The sequence below is a fragment of the Vidua chalybeata genome, chromosome 14 (assembly GCF_026979565.1).
Source record: "Vidua chalybeata isolate OUT-0048 chromosome 14, bVidCha1 merged haplotype, whole genome shotgun sequence".
Lineage (NCBI taxonomy): Eukaryota > Metazoa > Chordata > Aves > Passeriformes > Viduidae > Vidua > Vidua chalybeata.
In genome coordinates this window covers 13737473-13752467 of record NC_071543.1, presented here as the reverse complement: position 1 = coordinate 13752467, position 14995 = coordinate 13737473, and the positions used below count along the sequence as shown (strand labels likewise).

General features: G+C 52.0%; 1 protein-coding gene across 1 annotated transcript in view; it reads right to left on the bottom strand.

Moving 5' to 3' along the window:
- AR (androgen receptor) overlaps window positions 1-5949 on the bottom strand; it is a 38229-nt gene extending 32280 nt beyond the window's left edge. The window contains exon 1 of the mRNA XM_053955802.1: window positions 4952-5949. Coding sequence (XP_053811777.1) covers window positions 4952-5859 — 908 coding nt within the window. The 5' untranslated portion in view covers window positions 5860-5949. The remainder of the gene's footprint in view (window positions 1-4951) is intronic.
- Between the last annotated feature and the right edge of the window lie 9046 nt (window positions 5950-14995).

Below are 14995 nucleotides of genomic sequence, written 5' to 3'. Positions count from 1 at the left end.
CGCTACAGTGTTTCTGCTTTCATCCTTCCCGGGACTGTCCCACACCTTCCTCGCTCTGAGAAAGGGGACAGAGGCAGCGACTCCCAGGAACTGTGGGCTCTGTGCCTCAGGGACATGATCCCAACTCCAGCACCCACTGATGCCCATCCCCAGGGGCTGGTACCTGTGCCCATGGTAGGGATCTTGTCCCGGGGGAAAAACCCATCTCTGCAGTGGGAATCCTGACCTGGGAGTGACTCCTGTCCCCTGGGCTACAAAACACACTCTTTTGTTCCAAATCAGTATTTTGACACACTCTTCCGTCCTCAGAAGCAGCACCAAAGCACTTCCCATTGTTAACTGGCTCTCAGTCTGGAATGAAGTTCCCCTAGGAGGAAAACCCATGGTTATGCCATACTGGCTGCAGGGAGTGGTGCTCATCTGTTCAATGGATAAACACCTGTGCAATAGGGAATCTGTAAACAGCAGGAAGAATGTAAAAACAGCATGAGCAGGAGAAGAGCTGCCATGAGCAGATCCTGTGCAGCCCTGAAGCCTCGGGAAAACACACAAAATAGCTGTGTGACTCCGACACACCAACACTCTGAAAGCTTTTTGTGGATTGCTTCTTTGGCAAAACTTTCTTATTTGCAGCTGCTGCTTCCAATACCAAGTGCCACATGAAGCCTGTCTTCCACTGCAACCAGCACTTGAGAGGAGCCAGGGTGGAATACTCACTGCCAATACCAAGCACAAGATTGTGGAAACAGCTTCCAGAGGGTGTAAGAGCTCAAAAATTCAAGACATTTGGAAAATAGGATGGAAAAGCCTAGAGGAGGATGGGGCAAAGTCTGCCTTTGAGCAGGGAAGAGGCAATGAGACACTGTGTACCCTTAGAGCAGCTGGGTAGGTCCCACAGGGACACCCCAAATATCTGCCCTCCAACCCCTGACAGGGATCCATCTCCTCTTCCCAGCAGTAAGGGAGAGCTGGAGCACAGGAGAGCAGGGAAGAGAGGGAGGGACAGACAGAGGAGGGAGGGGAAACTGAGGAGGCCATTTTATGAGATTTGATATATGCTCAGCAGTGAGGAAAAGGAGACACCAGTGCCGTGCTCCAGCGCAGCACTGCTTGGCTGCTCCCCCAGTCCTGACGGGTTCTCCTTGCTGAGCACAGTTCCAACATCCCTGCAGCTCCAGTTACCCGGCCTCAGTGTATCACTTGTTTCACAGCCTCAGCTCCAGCCATGACAAACTTGCACCCTGCCACTGCCTGCTATCATGCCAGCTCACATTCAGCCAAGCCCTGAGTTCTCTATTCCATCTCCAGCTGGATTATCGTAGTCATCCTGTGTCTCTGAGCAAGGAAAGGGTAAGAGGTGCCGAGGAAGAAATTTGTTTATCTTTTCTCCATTTATCAGGAAGTGACAACAAGCTTTAGCACATCCCCAGCTCCCCTGGCCACCAGAGGCTCCCTGTCCGCGTGTCCGTAGGAGCCGAAGGGACCAGCTGCCCACACGACGTTCTGCCCTGCTCCTCTTGTCTTCAAAGAAATATTTACATCCTATGGCAAATTGCCAGAGCAAAAAGGTCACACTGACAACAGCAGACAGGAGGGTCAGCCCCTTCCCAAGGGCTTTGGAGTTCTGCCAGTGCAGTGCTGGGGGTCCCCAGAGCCCTCCTGGGACTGGGATGCCAGAGCAGCTGCTGCTGGGCACAGACTGGGAGAGCAACCCTGAGAACGACCTCCTGCCTCATTCCATCTCTCAGTGTAACAGCTGCCCTTCACTCCTTCATCTCTTTGCCAGTCTTATCTCCTCCTTCCATAGGAAGGAATTACTGCAGGTTTTATCTGTAAGCCTATCACAATTACAGAGCAGAAACGATTACAGAGCCATCAAGCCAGGTGATGAATGAACACGTGGCACTGGCCCAAACTGACCACAGCCAGACTAGGGAAGGGAACCAAAGGCAGGTGTAACCAGCAAACACCAGGATTCCAACCAGTATCAGCACCAGGTAACAGCAGTGATAGCAAATGCCACTTAAAAAACGGCTGGAGCTACATGGACAGCAGATTTCCCTGAGCCAAAAGCCCCTTAAATCCTTTTCTCCCCTTTGATTCCATTGTTTCAGCGACAGCTCCTTCTCTGATTCTATTTCATTCTAAACCAGAGGCCACCCCCCACCATTCCACCACTGTAATTTGTCTTCTGATGGCAGAAGCTTGGATTTATTTTGACAGTGCTCCATCTTGCTCCTGAAACAGGTTATTTTGTTACCTCAAATAGTGCTGGTAGTAATGATGCAACAACCAGAGCACAAAGATAAACAGCTCCATGACCAGAGTAACAAAACATCCGATTAATTTGCTAATTACATGCAAGCCTGACTGGTGCAGTTAGGGACACTCTATCAAAAGCTTTAAATTAAACCAAATTGTGTTAATAATCACAGTGTTTCTGAGATGTGCCAGCACTTCTTAACCATGACACTTCCCCAAATATTAAAAACTGCTCATGCTTTAGTGTCATATGAAGGGTGTTTAACTCAAAAAATACATTCCCATACCCAGTCCCATCTGCAGCAGAGTAGAACTGGGGCTTGAGAGAACTCCATCTGTGAGGGATCATCCAGAGAGTAAAGAAAGTAGGAGCAGCACACCTTGAAATGCTCCTTATTCTCCAAAGCAAGGGGGCCTGTGTGTGCCTCTGCTCCCAGCAGCACCCCGAGGGACAGGGCTCTGAGGTGCCCATTGCCCCGGGCTTATACAGCCCCAGAAGTGCCCTTCACTGTCCTCACAGAACACTGAGGTTGCATCTTCTGAGGCTACGATGGGAAAGCTTTTTGTGCAAGGTCAAGTAGGGCAGGAGGTCAGACCTAGCACCAGACAGCACAGGGGTGCAGGTCCAAAAGTCATCCTTCCATCAGGGAAATTTACCACAGAACCTCTCAGCTCCCACAAACCTTTCTTCCCACCAGCTGCCTGGGGTGCTGGTACACCATCCGCCGCTCCAGGAGCAGCAGAGGCTGTTCCTGTGCTGGCACCCACAGATCCAGGAGAAAATGCAAAGCTGCAGGAACGGGCCAGCAGCATGCTGTAAAGCTAATGGAGACTCTGGTAGGATGAAATGTAAACCTGGCAGCGATTAACACATGTGGCTTGAGCCAGACCACGATGAGTGTTGCGCTTTCCTTACGGTGCTTGGAAATTACATCTAAACACAGAGAGACGATGTCCTTGCTTTACACCTTTGCAGCAGCAGGGTAGTGATGTACAAGCCTTGGAGTTCAAAGGACAAGAAGACACTGGTGTTGTAAAGGTTACTGTGTCAGTTCCAACCCTGCTGGTCCCACAGAAGTCTGCTAGGGGAAGTAGGCACAGCACACACAACAGAGCTGCAAGGAAAAGGAGTATACAGCATTTCCCACAGGAATGACAGAGATGTCGCTCATCTCTAAAGTAAGACCTGGGCAAAATGTATCTGCTGCTGTCTAGTCCAGCCTCCAAGACTGCCTGCAGACCTCCATGGTCTGCTCTCCTCAGTGTGACATTCCCTGTCTGTGTGGGACCCCACTGCACAGCTCCGCTGGCAGAACGGCACGGAACAAACCTGCAGCACCATCACTGGCATCCGAACGCTGAACTTTTCCAACTTGATTCCTCCCTGCCCCCTCTGCGCTGATTCCAGCAGAGATTTATCCAGACTCCAGAGACACACCCAGAGCTTGCATAGCTCCTGCCACGCACAAAGCTCACAGCTGGATGATGCTCACAGCTGGATGATGCTCACAGCTGCACTCTTTCTGACCTGTCATTACTTTTATTCTTTTTTCTTTTGCCAAGCCCTTGACATCTCTGTACAATCCCCCAGTAAATCACTGTGTGAATGGAAATTGCCCCAGTACTCAAATAAAGCTGTGAGCATTTAAAACAGAAACCAGCCCAGAGGCAGTGCACTTGCCTGGTGCTAATTTAGAGGTAAAATCTAATTGTTCATTTCAGCCTTTGCTCTCAGAATCCCAAGCATCACGGGGTGAGTGTGTGGATGCAGGACTCCCACGATGCAAACCCCAGCTGAGGTCTCACATACTCCTGGATGGGGCTGCCTCTGAGCCAGCAGAAAATCCCTTGGGCAGCCCTTTCTCCCTGACATTTCCATCAGCTCGGCCACGTTCTGCCGTGCTACAGGTGAGAATGCAGGTGCACTGCTTTAAATGCTGTACAGGTATTTCACAGAGATGGCTCATCTCCTTTTTTTGAAGTTAATCCACCAGGAAAAATTATTCTTGATTGAATCCTACTTCTCAAAAAAATCTCCCCTCCCCTGGTTCATTCCCAAAACCTGTTTTAGCTCTACTTTAAAACACATTTTCTACCTGTACTTAAAACAGCCCCAAAGCACAGGTGATGTTTCTGTCACTATGTTCGGGGTTTCCTGCTCTGCACAGTGCATTCCCGGCAGGCAGCTCTCAGCGGGACAAGTTGCTGGGAGGATTTTAACTCGATGTCAGCATCCGTCCGTGCTTCGGGGCTCAGCGTCCCGGTCTCGCCCGCTCCCAGCGGCCGGGAGCAGCGGGATAACAGATGCGTGAGGAAACGAGATAAACACAAGGACCTCACAGGACGGCGGGGACACCAGGCGTGCACCGCGGTATTCCTGGCACGATCTCGCCTAGTCAGTCCCAAACGAGAGCATCGCGGCAAAAGGGAAGATTCGGCAGCGGAGACGTGCACCACCAAAGCGGGAACAGCCAGGACACAGCGGGGTTGGACCCGCGGTGAGCGCGGGGCACCTGCGGCAGGCGGCGGGGAGGCTGGGGATGGTGCGGGGTGCCGGTGGGATGCGGGGTGCAGAAGGTGGCATGAGGGATGCGGGCACAGGATGCCGGTACTGGCGGGATGCAGGATGCCGGCGGGAAGCACAGCGCAGGGTGCGCTTGCCGGTGGGCTGCGGGACGCGGGTACTCACCGGAGGTCGCCGTAAGCGCCGGCGTAGCCCTCGACCCAGGGCTCCAGCTCGCTCTTGATGCCGGGGGCGGGGGCGGCGAAAGGCGCCCGGCCCGGTGGGTACCAGGCATCGGCAGGGCAGTCGGCGGGCCCGGCGGGCGGCTCGGGACACGGCCCGTAGAGCTGCCCCTCCTCGGCAAAGAAGGTGGGCCAGGGGGGCGCGGGGCCCGGCGGGACCAGTTCGGCCCCGAAGCGACACGGGCCGCCCCAGCCGCCGCCCGTGGCCGGCCCCGCTGCGCTCTCCAGCTTGACGCGCCCGAAGCCGCGGGGCAGCCCCGGCCCGGCGGGCGGCTCGGCGGCCAGGGCGGCCTCGAAGGCGGGCGAGGGGTCGCGGGCGGGCGGGCGCGGGGCGCGGGGCGGCCCGGCGGGCACGGCGAACATGCAGTCCTCGCGGGGCAGCTGCTCGGCCGGAGTCTCCAGCGCCTCCAGCGCCAGCCCCATGGAGGCGGACACGGCGCGGCACAGCTGCCGGGCACTGTCGCCCAGCGGATCTTCCTTGTCCGCCGGCTCGGTCTCGGGCGGCGGCAGCATCGGAATCGCAGCCGCCTCGCCCAGTAGCTCCCTCAGCTCTCCGGCGCAGGGAAAGGACGAGCCCATGGCGGGGCCGGCGGCCGGCAGCACCTTACCGGCGGCGCGGGGCCCGGGGGACGGCAGGCAGCCCGGCGCGGGCAGCAGGCAGGCGGGGGAGTCCGGCGGCGCTCGGGGACTCGGCGGGCAGGGCGCGCTTGGCGGCGGCTGCCCGGCACCCGGTTCCTCTCGCGGCGGCTGGAAAGCGTCGCAGACGCTCTGGAAGAAGCTCTGAAAAGCCCCGCGGAAGGTCCTGCCCGCCGGTCGCGGGTAGACGCGACCGACCCCCAGCTGCACCTCCATGCTCGCCGAGCGCGGGGCAGCGATCGCTGCGGCGGCGGCGGAGCGAGGCGAGGGCGGAGAGCCTTGGCAGCGCTCCCGGCCCGACCCCCGCGGGCCGCCTACCCGTGGCGCTGCTCCGCGGCGCCCATGGCAGTGCCCGCCGGGCACGAAGCTCGGTGCGCGCAACAGGCGGGGAAAGTTGTCGGCGGGGGCGCGGGCAGGTGCGGCGGCGGAGCGAGGGGCGGGCGGGGGCGGCTGCGGGGAGGGAGGCGCGGCGGGGAGACCGCCCCGCGCCGGGGCTCCGCCGCGATTAACTCTCTCTGGGGCGGCAGCGGCGCCCGGCTGGCCTCGGGCTCGGCGCGGCCCCAGCGGCGACCCTGGAGCAGCGCGGACGCCGAGCCGCAGCCCCGCCGCAGTGTCCGGGCTTGGCGCCTCAGCGGGCGGGTCGGAGCAGGATGAGGTTGCCCGGCCCGGCTCGCTGGGGACATCGCCCGTCACCGCGGCCTCTGGGTGAGCGCCCGACCGGCCCCCGCGTCCCGGCTGGGCGGAACGGGGCGGGATGGGGGCGCGGCGGCGGCTGCCCGGGTTCCCAACCGGGCCGCTGATGGAGCGGGTGCGTGCGGGCTACCCGCCCCGGACCGGCTCGGCTGCTCCCCCGCTCTCCCCCCGGCTGGCAGCTGGCGCAGCTGGGCGGACTTGGTCAGGAGAATGCTCCTTTTCGCGCTGGCGTGTCGGCGCTCAGCAGCTCCCCACCCCCGGCTGGCTCCGAGGCGACCCCCGCACCTCTTGGTTCGCCTCCTGCCTGAAGACCGGCCGCCCGCTTCCACCTCCCACTGCCCCGCGTCGTGCCACAGCCCCCGCCTGCCAAAGCACGAACCATCCCGTGGGCATCCCCGCCCGGGTCACGCACTGGGATGAAAAACACCTCGCTAGCAGAAAGAATTAGTGCGGGACCTACCGTAAACAAGGCTTGAGCTCCCCTTGCTGGTCCTGGAATAACAATCCTAAAGCAACTTCTGGGAGACACCATCCCCAGGCAACCTGGGAATAGAATAATTTTATTCGAGGGAGCTTAAAACAAGCCCATTACTTTGAGTCCCTTTGAAGACAAAGGGAAAAAAGTCATAAATAAGCGGAGCCCGTGGGGAAAACAGAGAGGCATATCCCATCTTTTAAAAGCCTTTTTACAAGCTGTAGAAGATAAAAATAAAAATCGAAGTCCAGCCAAGCAAAATTTGGCAATGTCCTCCATCCTGCCTGCGGGATCAGAGCAGCTGGAGGAGGGGGAGGAGGGCTGGTGCGCCGGTGGGGAACCGGATCACTGCCGCTGGCTGCTGCAGCCTAGCACGGGGGCTGCCACCCCCCGGGCCGTGGTGGGCCCAGGACTGTGCCCAGTTCTCCCTGGCCACCAGTGAGGAAGAGCATTTGCAGAGAAACCTCATCAGCTCTCGCGTGTGAAACACCAAGTTGGGCTCTAATGCCAAGTCCCACAGCCCCTAAAGCACTGAAGGCAGCTCAGCTAATGCCTGAGATGGTGAAAACCAGGGGAGATGCTGTAAGATATCTGCTGCCCAGTGGATGTTTCCATGTGTGTTCCAGTGTGTTTGCTGTTCCAGCCTCTCAGAGCTGACAGGATTCTGGAGTGAAATATACAGACTGTGGAAAACATCTAGGGGAGGATTCTCACTGTCAGCCTCAAGAGCTGTATTGAGAAGGGCTGGGGGCTGGGGCTGCAGCATGGTATTGCTGCAGGAGCAAGGGCCTCTATGCCTCAAATGAGACATGGGTTGTGACCAGAAAGCTTTGCTTGACCCCACTGTTCCCACGAGGAGGAAACAACCTCAGCTTGTACACCCTGAAATACCACAACATGCAAAGACCTCAGCACAGTTCAGATTTTTGATGTTCAAACAACCATCCCATCTGCGATAGGACCTGTTGGGGCCTCAGCTCCTAGCTCTGGAGCTTTGGCTTTGGTGCTGTTCGTGTTGCCTTGCCCTTTCCCCTCTCTGCAGCATCAACAGAGCCCTGGATTTTCTTGTCTCAGTGTTGCTGTGGGGTTTTTGGAATGTTGATCACTGCAGAGGTGCAGAAAGCAAGACTGCAAAATGGTTTGTCTACTTCAGCCTGCAGAGCCAACACTTCAGTTCTGACTGATGATCTGTGGTAAAGATGTTTTTAATTTATTTCTTGAACAGGCATCTCCCAAGGTTGTTTTTTTTTTAACTTGGTCCTCATGTTTCATTTAAAATTGATTAAATGTTAGTGGATTTTCTGGCTGTATATGTGCACAACTGCATATGCTAGGCTTAAAGGATCTGTGAATTTTAATCTTTATACTTGGTTGCTGAAGTCATCACACAATGTTCTAGAGATGTCCTTTTCTCAGCTTGCATTTGATATGGATTTCAATTATACTTTCGCATTCTCCCAGCAACATACATTCAGATAATTTATATCTGTAAATGGTTATTAAAGTGTGAATTTAACATCCCATACAGGTATTTATAAGACTCTCTCCACAGGCTGAGGTCTGAGCTGTGTATGTCACCAACAGTTTGGTCTTTCAGTTCAAAGTCAATTTAAATGCATGAGGAGTTAAAAAAATTGAAGATGGTGGAGTGGACTTGACTGTGCATCACAGAACAGGCACTTTGCCTGGCCTCATAAAAGCAGAGTGAGCTCCATTTTGGGCAGGGGGAGATGCTGAAGACACCTAATCCAGCAAAACACTTCAACACATCTTCATCTTGAAGTGTATAAATAGGCCCACTGAAATCTAGGAAATACGCCTGTGCTTAAGGTTAAGGATTCCCTTAAGTGCTTTGCTGGATCAGTACCAAGGTGATTATTTACCAAGCGCTGTCAAAAACATTGGACACCAAGAAAAAACTTCTTCTGACAAAACCCTTTGGCTCAGAATGTCCGGTGTGACTGCTCAGAACTGCAGCAAACAACATTTTTCAGAGATAGGGGCCATTCCATGAAAAAATTTCCCTCTAGACTCAAGAGTAACAGGTGGTCCTTTGTTTTGTTGCCTGAAAAAGCATTTAAAACCAGGTGATCTCTAAGAGCTCAAATCTACAGCCACAGAGAGCTCAAATGTTATCAGGACAGTTCCACAGAACTTGCCAGGAACAGAATCAATCATTTTTCCCCATTAATCGTTAGTAAAATGAGGCCAGTAATACAGAGTCTGACAGTTTTGCTTCCTTGAAGCCAGTTGCAAGGCATAACCCTTTAGCCATCACTTACTCTTACTGAATTACTCAGATTACACTCCTCCTTTTGTACCATCCCAGCTGTGAGGAGAAGTCAATAGCTGTGAACTCAGGTCTCTGAGCCTGCCCTGCCAACGGCCCCTAAATGGTGAACTCACAGAATTTTTTCCAGCTGCATGAGAAAAAGAAGAATAGTTTCTGTGGAGCATTGAAAATGATGGCAAAGATTCAGGAAGAATCTCTCACAAGTGCTGTATCCCACTCCCTGCCAGGGCAGAGGCAGCTGGATGAGCCAGAGGCACTTCGAGCCTCAGTGGTGCCTGTGCAGGTTGGGATGTGCCTCTGCTCTCACCTAATTGCCACTCAGCAAGGAAGACAAGGTAATTTAGGGGAAAGCAGCATGCACACAGGCGAGGGAGACTGGTTTATACTCTCCTGGATGCTGTGGCCAGGGTGGGAGCCCATTAGGGCTGGAGGAGCAGCCAGCCCAGCCTTTCCACCACCCACACCTGTGGACAGCAACCAGGCAGGAGCCTGCAGAGCACCAGGCTCATTAATGCTGCCTCCTACAGCTTTTCCTCATTATTCTGTGCACTCTATTATTCTTAGGCTGTCCAGAGCTACACAACAATACAGTTTTCTTAAGATTTTAAGTATTTTAATCATTTGTGTCAATCCTGGACTGCTGACTGCCTTGTCTCATCAGACAGGTATGTGAGTTCACACGGGTGGGTTAAGAGTCTTTAAAATTTGCCCTTGCAGGAAGGTGCAGACAATGTTTTCACTTTCATCTATTTTAATTCTGAACATTAATAATGTCTCACATCTCTCATAGCTTGTACCTTTCTGATTTAGGGCACAGGTTGCTTAACTCTTCCTTGCACCTCTCCTTAGTGGCCAACGCTGATGCTGCTTTTACCCAAGAAAGCCCAAAGCTCAGTTGTCCCTGGGGCAGGACTCATCTGTCCCTCACTGCTGCCCTCAGCGAGTTTTGATCAAGCATTTGGGACAGAGCAGTGAGAGGATCCTGCTGTGCTGTGCTCATGTCACCCTGCAAGCCTTCTGTCAGGAAGGGGGGATTGATTGAGCATTGTTACCTCTCAAAATCCAGAAGAAGAAGTTTGACAAAGACCTGGCTCGCAGCAGGACTCCCTGGCTGGACCCTGCCCAGGGGTGGCATCAGCCCAGCAGCATCAGAGGGAGGCAGATCTGCACAGTGCCTCTCAAATGCCTTTATTCACATCTTGGAACAAATCCTGCTTTAAATACAGGGCTAAGCGATGTCTTAGGTAATACTTCTGGAACAGTTACAATCACCTGAAGTGTTTTTCTTCTCTTTGCCCAAATTCATCCCTGTCACCTCCACAGAATCACTAGCATGTTTTCCTTCTCTGACAGCTTGGAGGCCAATTTTCAGAACAGCCTGTTCATGCACCTTAGTGAGATGACTGAAGTGCTTGGTCCAGTTGATCAATCCTTGCAGTGCTGAGAACAACACAAATCTTCACTCCTAATGAAACACACATTTGAACCATTTCCCATATCTTACACAATTGCCTTTTGGGCAGAGTTTGGAGATTCTCAGGAGCCAGGGAGGTGATACACAAGTTTGTGATGAGTTCCAGTATGAAATCTGGTCCAAGGCAACAGCACTGGCAGATCCATTTTCCCAGCCTGCAGCTGGGAGAAGGCTGGGATAAGCCCACTTCCATTGCTCAGCAGGGATGCCCACCTAAAGTGAGATGCCAGAGGCTGATGAAGGTTCAGTGGCTTCATTGAAGCCCGTGGGCACTTTGGGCTGCCTTCAGCAGGCCAGGACTCATCCAAGCTTCAGTGTGGAGTTGTGTTTGGTTATTGCTGTGTGTTTGAATACCCTAAGGACTTAAAGAAGTGTCAGAATGTTTTCCTTTATCTATAGTTTCAAATTCTGCTGTGCTCAGCAGGCACAGCTCTTCCCCAGCACACCTCAGAGGTCACTGTATGTCCCAATTTCCAACAGTGCTGTTTAAAGACCCTGTAACACCTCTAAAGAATATCAGAGAGGAAAGGTGTGTGTCAGGGCTCAGCTGAGACTGACTGAGAGGATGAGGTTGTGTTGATCAAATGTAAGAGCTGCTGTGGGAAGAAAATTGCCCATTGGAAACTTCAATAGAACACACCTCTTTCATGTTGTTACAGCACAGCTCACAAAAACTCTGATGCAATGTCCTAGAGGTGAAAGAGTGCATCATTTACTTCACAGGCATATTTTTACTGGTACTTGGATTCTGAGGTGTCCATTCTTTCATCAGGAAAACCTCCCATGCCCTTTTAAGTCATTCTTCTTGTACTCTGACTTCTGTCTCCCCACCTGCTGACTCTGAACTCCTTTCCTCCCTTCACTGCATGGGCTGGTGTGACAAGCACTTTTTGTTGCCTTTAGAGCCAAGCTTCTGAAGGGGAGGGTTTCCATCTCTTGTGTTCTCCTCTCCATGTGTTTCCTTTGCTGCATAACACACACTCTGGGCACTCACTTGGAGGCAGGTCCTGAGATGCTGCCCCTGCATTCCACACTGCAGGCTGCACAGCATCCCAGGATAAAGGCAAGGTGGCTCAGGGGTGTCCTTGGACTCGCCCCTGGAGAGGTAAATCCAGGCCTGGCTGGTGTTCACTGCTTCTTGCACTTTCTGATGCACTTCCCTGCCCCTCTGGTATAAGGAGGAAGTGTGCTTGGCACTAAATTAAAGGAAAAACTAGAATAGTGCATCCCCAAGGGAGACAGTAGAAGTGAAAAGTATTCATCACAGCATGCCTCACTTAGATGACCTGGAAAAAAGACATAAATATGGGTAGTGTAGTGTCTCCAAAGTGCCTCCAGTGAATCAAAATAAATAAACCTTTAAGCACAGGAGTCTAAAGTCACCAGGACTGCTACAACACAGAGGTGAGAATAATTTACAGAGAACCCAGATAGGCCAAATGGGTTTGTGTTCCCCACATGTTCTCCTGCAGCACAAAAGTAACCTGCTGGTAGAACAGGTTTTCAGTGATTAAGCTCCTGCTGCCTTTCAATTAGTATTGAAAATTTTTGACTTACAGTGTAAAAACTTGTTAGTGACATGATTCCAGGGCAGTAAATCCTGGCATAAGGAGGCCACAGAGACTCACAGGCCTCTGCACCTTGGGCAGAGGTGTAATTTCTGTAATGCTGCTGCTGTGGGCAGTGATATGGGGTGTTCATTCCTTAGGCTTTGTCTTTCTGCTCCAATTCTAGCCTCAGCAGAACACACAAGGGTGTGCACACACAGACACAGACACCTCAGTCTGGTCCCATACTGGGAACAGAGGTTACACCAGGGTTGCAGCCCTTCTCTGACACTTCAGAGCACTGGCCAGAGACCAGACTGAGTGTTGGTCTGGGCCTTTCTCAACCAATAACTGACATTTATTGACTTTAAAAATTTAATTTGTATCTGGAACCATACTGCCCCAAGTCTCCTTTGTAGAGCTCACTATTGTTTCTCATGTGATACTCTCTGGGTACTTCCATAAAATGTTGTTGCGCGTTTGGGAAGTCTCCATGGTTGTAAATCATCAGCAGATGTCTCATTTTTCTGAAACATCAAGAAACTGGCAGCTTTACTAACAGAAAAATAAGGGAGAACATCTTTCTTGTTACGTGGCTGCAGTTCCCACGCGTATTTGTATTTTGTTGTTGAGTCTTGCCCCCAAGGAATCCATCCCTCTGATATCCAGCCCTATTTTGAAACAGACACTAGGAACGCCATTTCTGTGCTGTCAGGTTTTGCAGTCCTGACAGTTCCCCGGGCTAGCCTGGTGTCCACTCTGCCCAGAAAGCCCAGCTCATTACCAGGGTCACTAATTGTCCCCCGCTGCTCTGCTGTCCCTCTCCCTGCAGATGCAGAGAGCTGCTGGCTCCTTCCTGCCTGAGGAGGCCTGAGGGATGGCTGCATGTGCCTCTGCAGCTGGAAGCCAAGCACCACATCTCATTCCTGGTCTCCTCTCTTCCTAAGCTTGAGACCACATCAGCCACAGCTGGCAGGAAGAGGCGGGGAGTTAAGCCATGCCTCAGTTAGTTCCTGCAGAGCTTTATTTTGCTTGTTTTGATGAATTTTGTTTCTTTTTTTTTCTTTTTTTAAAATTCCATTTAGACACAGTTGTAACCCTGCAAAAACAGTCTGGTGCAGCATCACGTTCCAACCCAGAGCCAGCCCAAAGCACCAATTTTCTGGGCTTGTTGGCACCAAACAGGCACTGAAAATATATACCACTGTTGGATGGTGCTCCTTGCTGCAGCGCAGCCCAGGTGTATTACAGAGCTGGTCCAGCATATCAACACACACACAGCAGGCTGGCACATTCTGTGATCCCTTAAGGACACTCTGCAGTGCCCATCACTTCTGCAAAGAGAAGAGGCTTTTGGCTGTGTTAAAATGTGAGCCATCTCCCTGGATTTAGAAAAGGGAGGAGGATTTCTCTCCTGTCTGCTGGGGGATGAACCTTGTGTTTGTAAATCTGCAGCAAAACCTGGGCAAAACATTTGTATTAGAGAGAACACAGCCTGAAAGGAAAATGGCACTCCCCTGCATCGCAGTCTCTGTGAGGTGGCTGCCAACCTTGTTTTTCCTATTTTCTGGCAAGCCTAGAGTTTCAACCAATTATTTAGTGCTTTCTTCCTCTTTACTAGTGCTGCTCACACCAACTCATATCAGCTCATCATTTCTGTGCTGTTAGACAAAGTCCTATTTCATGTTACCAAAATAAAGGGAAACAAGGCATGAGCATTTAAATCCACTGCCACTGCTCAGCTCCTGCCTCACAACAGATCTTTGAACACCTTAAATCCGTTCTGTCTGCTGAACAGGACCTGAACTGAGCTGCTTTTCACCTGAAAAACCACCACCACCACAACAACAATAACAACAGCAACAACAACCCAGCCAAAATGTTTTTAGCCTTTTCAGCCCAAGAAAAACAAGTTTAGAAGGAATGCAAAACGTGCATGTCCCAAAGACCACAGTATAGCCAAGAAATAATTTGCCCATTGATATCCATGAATTTACTACAGGGCAAGGGAAAGGCAAAGGCTGTATAATTTTTGGCAGCTAAAGAACAGTGACTTAGACCAGCAGGAGAAGCTTCTTTGCCTCTTTCTTTTAGGGGCAGTTGGTCCTTCCTTTCCCTTTTTGATCTTCCTACAGCACTGCAATAGGACAGGAAACCCTCAATGCCTTTGTGTTTTTTTTAAGCCCAATGAGTCCTGCAGAGCTCTCCTGGGGCCAGCAGCCCAGCTGCTGTCCCTGTGCTCACACGTGGCAGATGCCTTTGTCCCCAGCCACAGGCATGCATCATCCTGTGCCGTGTCCAGTGGGGCTTGGAAGATCCTCCAGTCCTGGAACTGAGTTGTCATGGAACAACAATGCAATGAGAAAACTGATTCGAACAAAAAAGAATTGGTCTGGTTTATGTAGAAATAATTCTCTTAGACCTGGAACACACACACTTTGAGCACTGGGTCAATAAGCCATGAGACAAACAGCAAGGAAATATGAATTTGCTGTTTCACACCCCAGTGCAACCAATACTCAGAAAGGCCACAGAGGCCAGGGAGAGGATCTAAGAATGAGATTTCTGCATGCCCTTGAGTATCCACAAACTTTTGGGCCCTGATGTTAATGTAGAATCCAAACTAATTGCAGTTTTTGGTGGAATCTAACAAAGCATGAGGAATTCCAGAAGAATCGGAGCCCTGATTCAAAGAAGGAGAGATCAGTCTGTGTTGTAAAGCTGCAGAGAAGGTCGGAGTCTTATTTGTAATCTTCTTGGAAAAAAAGCTTTAAGAATTTAGAAAAACAGTAACATGAAATGAATCAGTCATTTTTACCAGTGCAAGAGCAAATATTTAAAGTTCCGTTGAAAAGCCCCAGAGTGTCTCA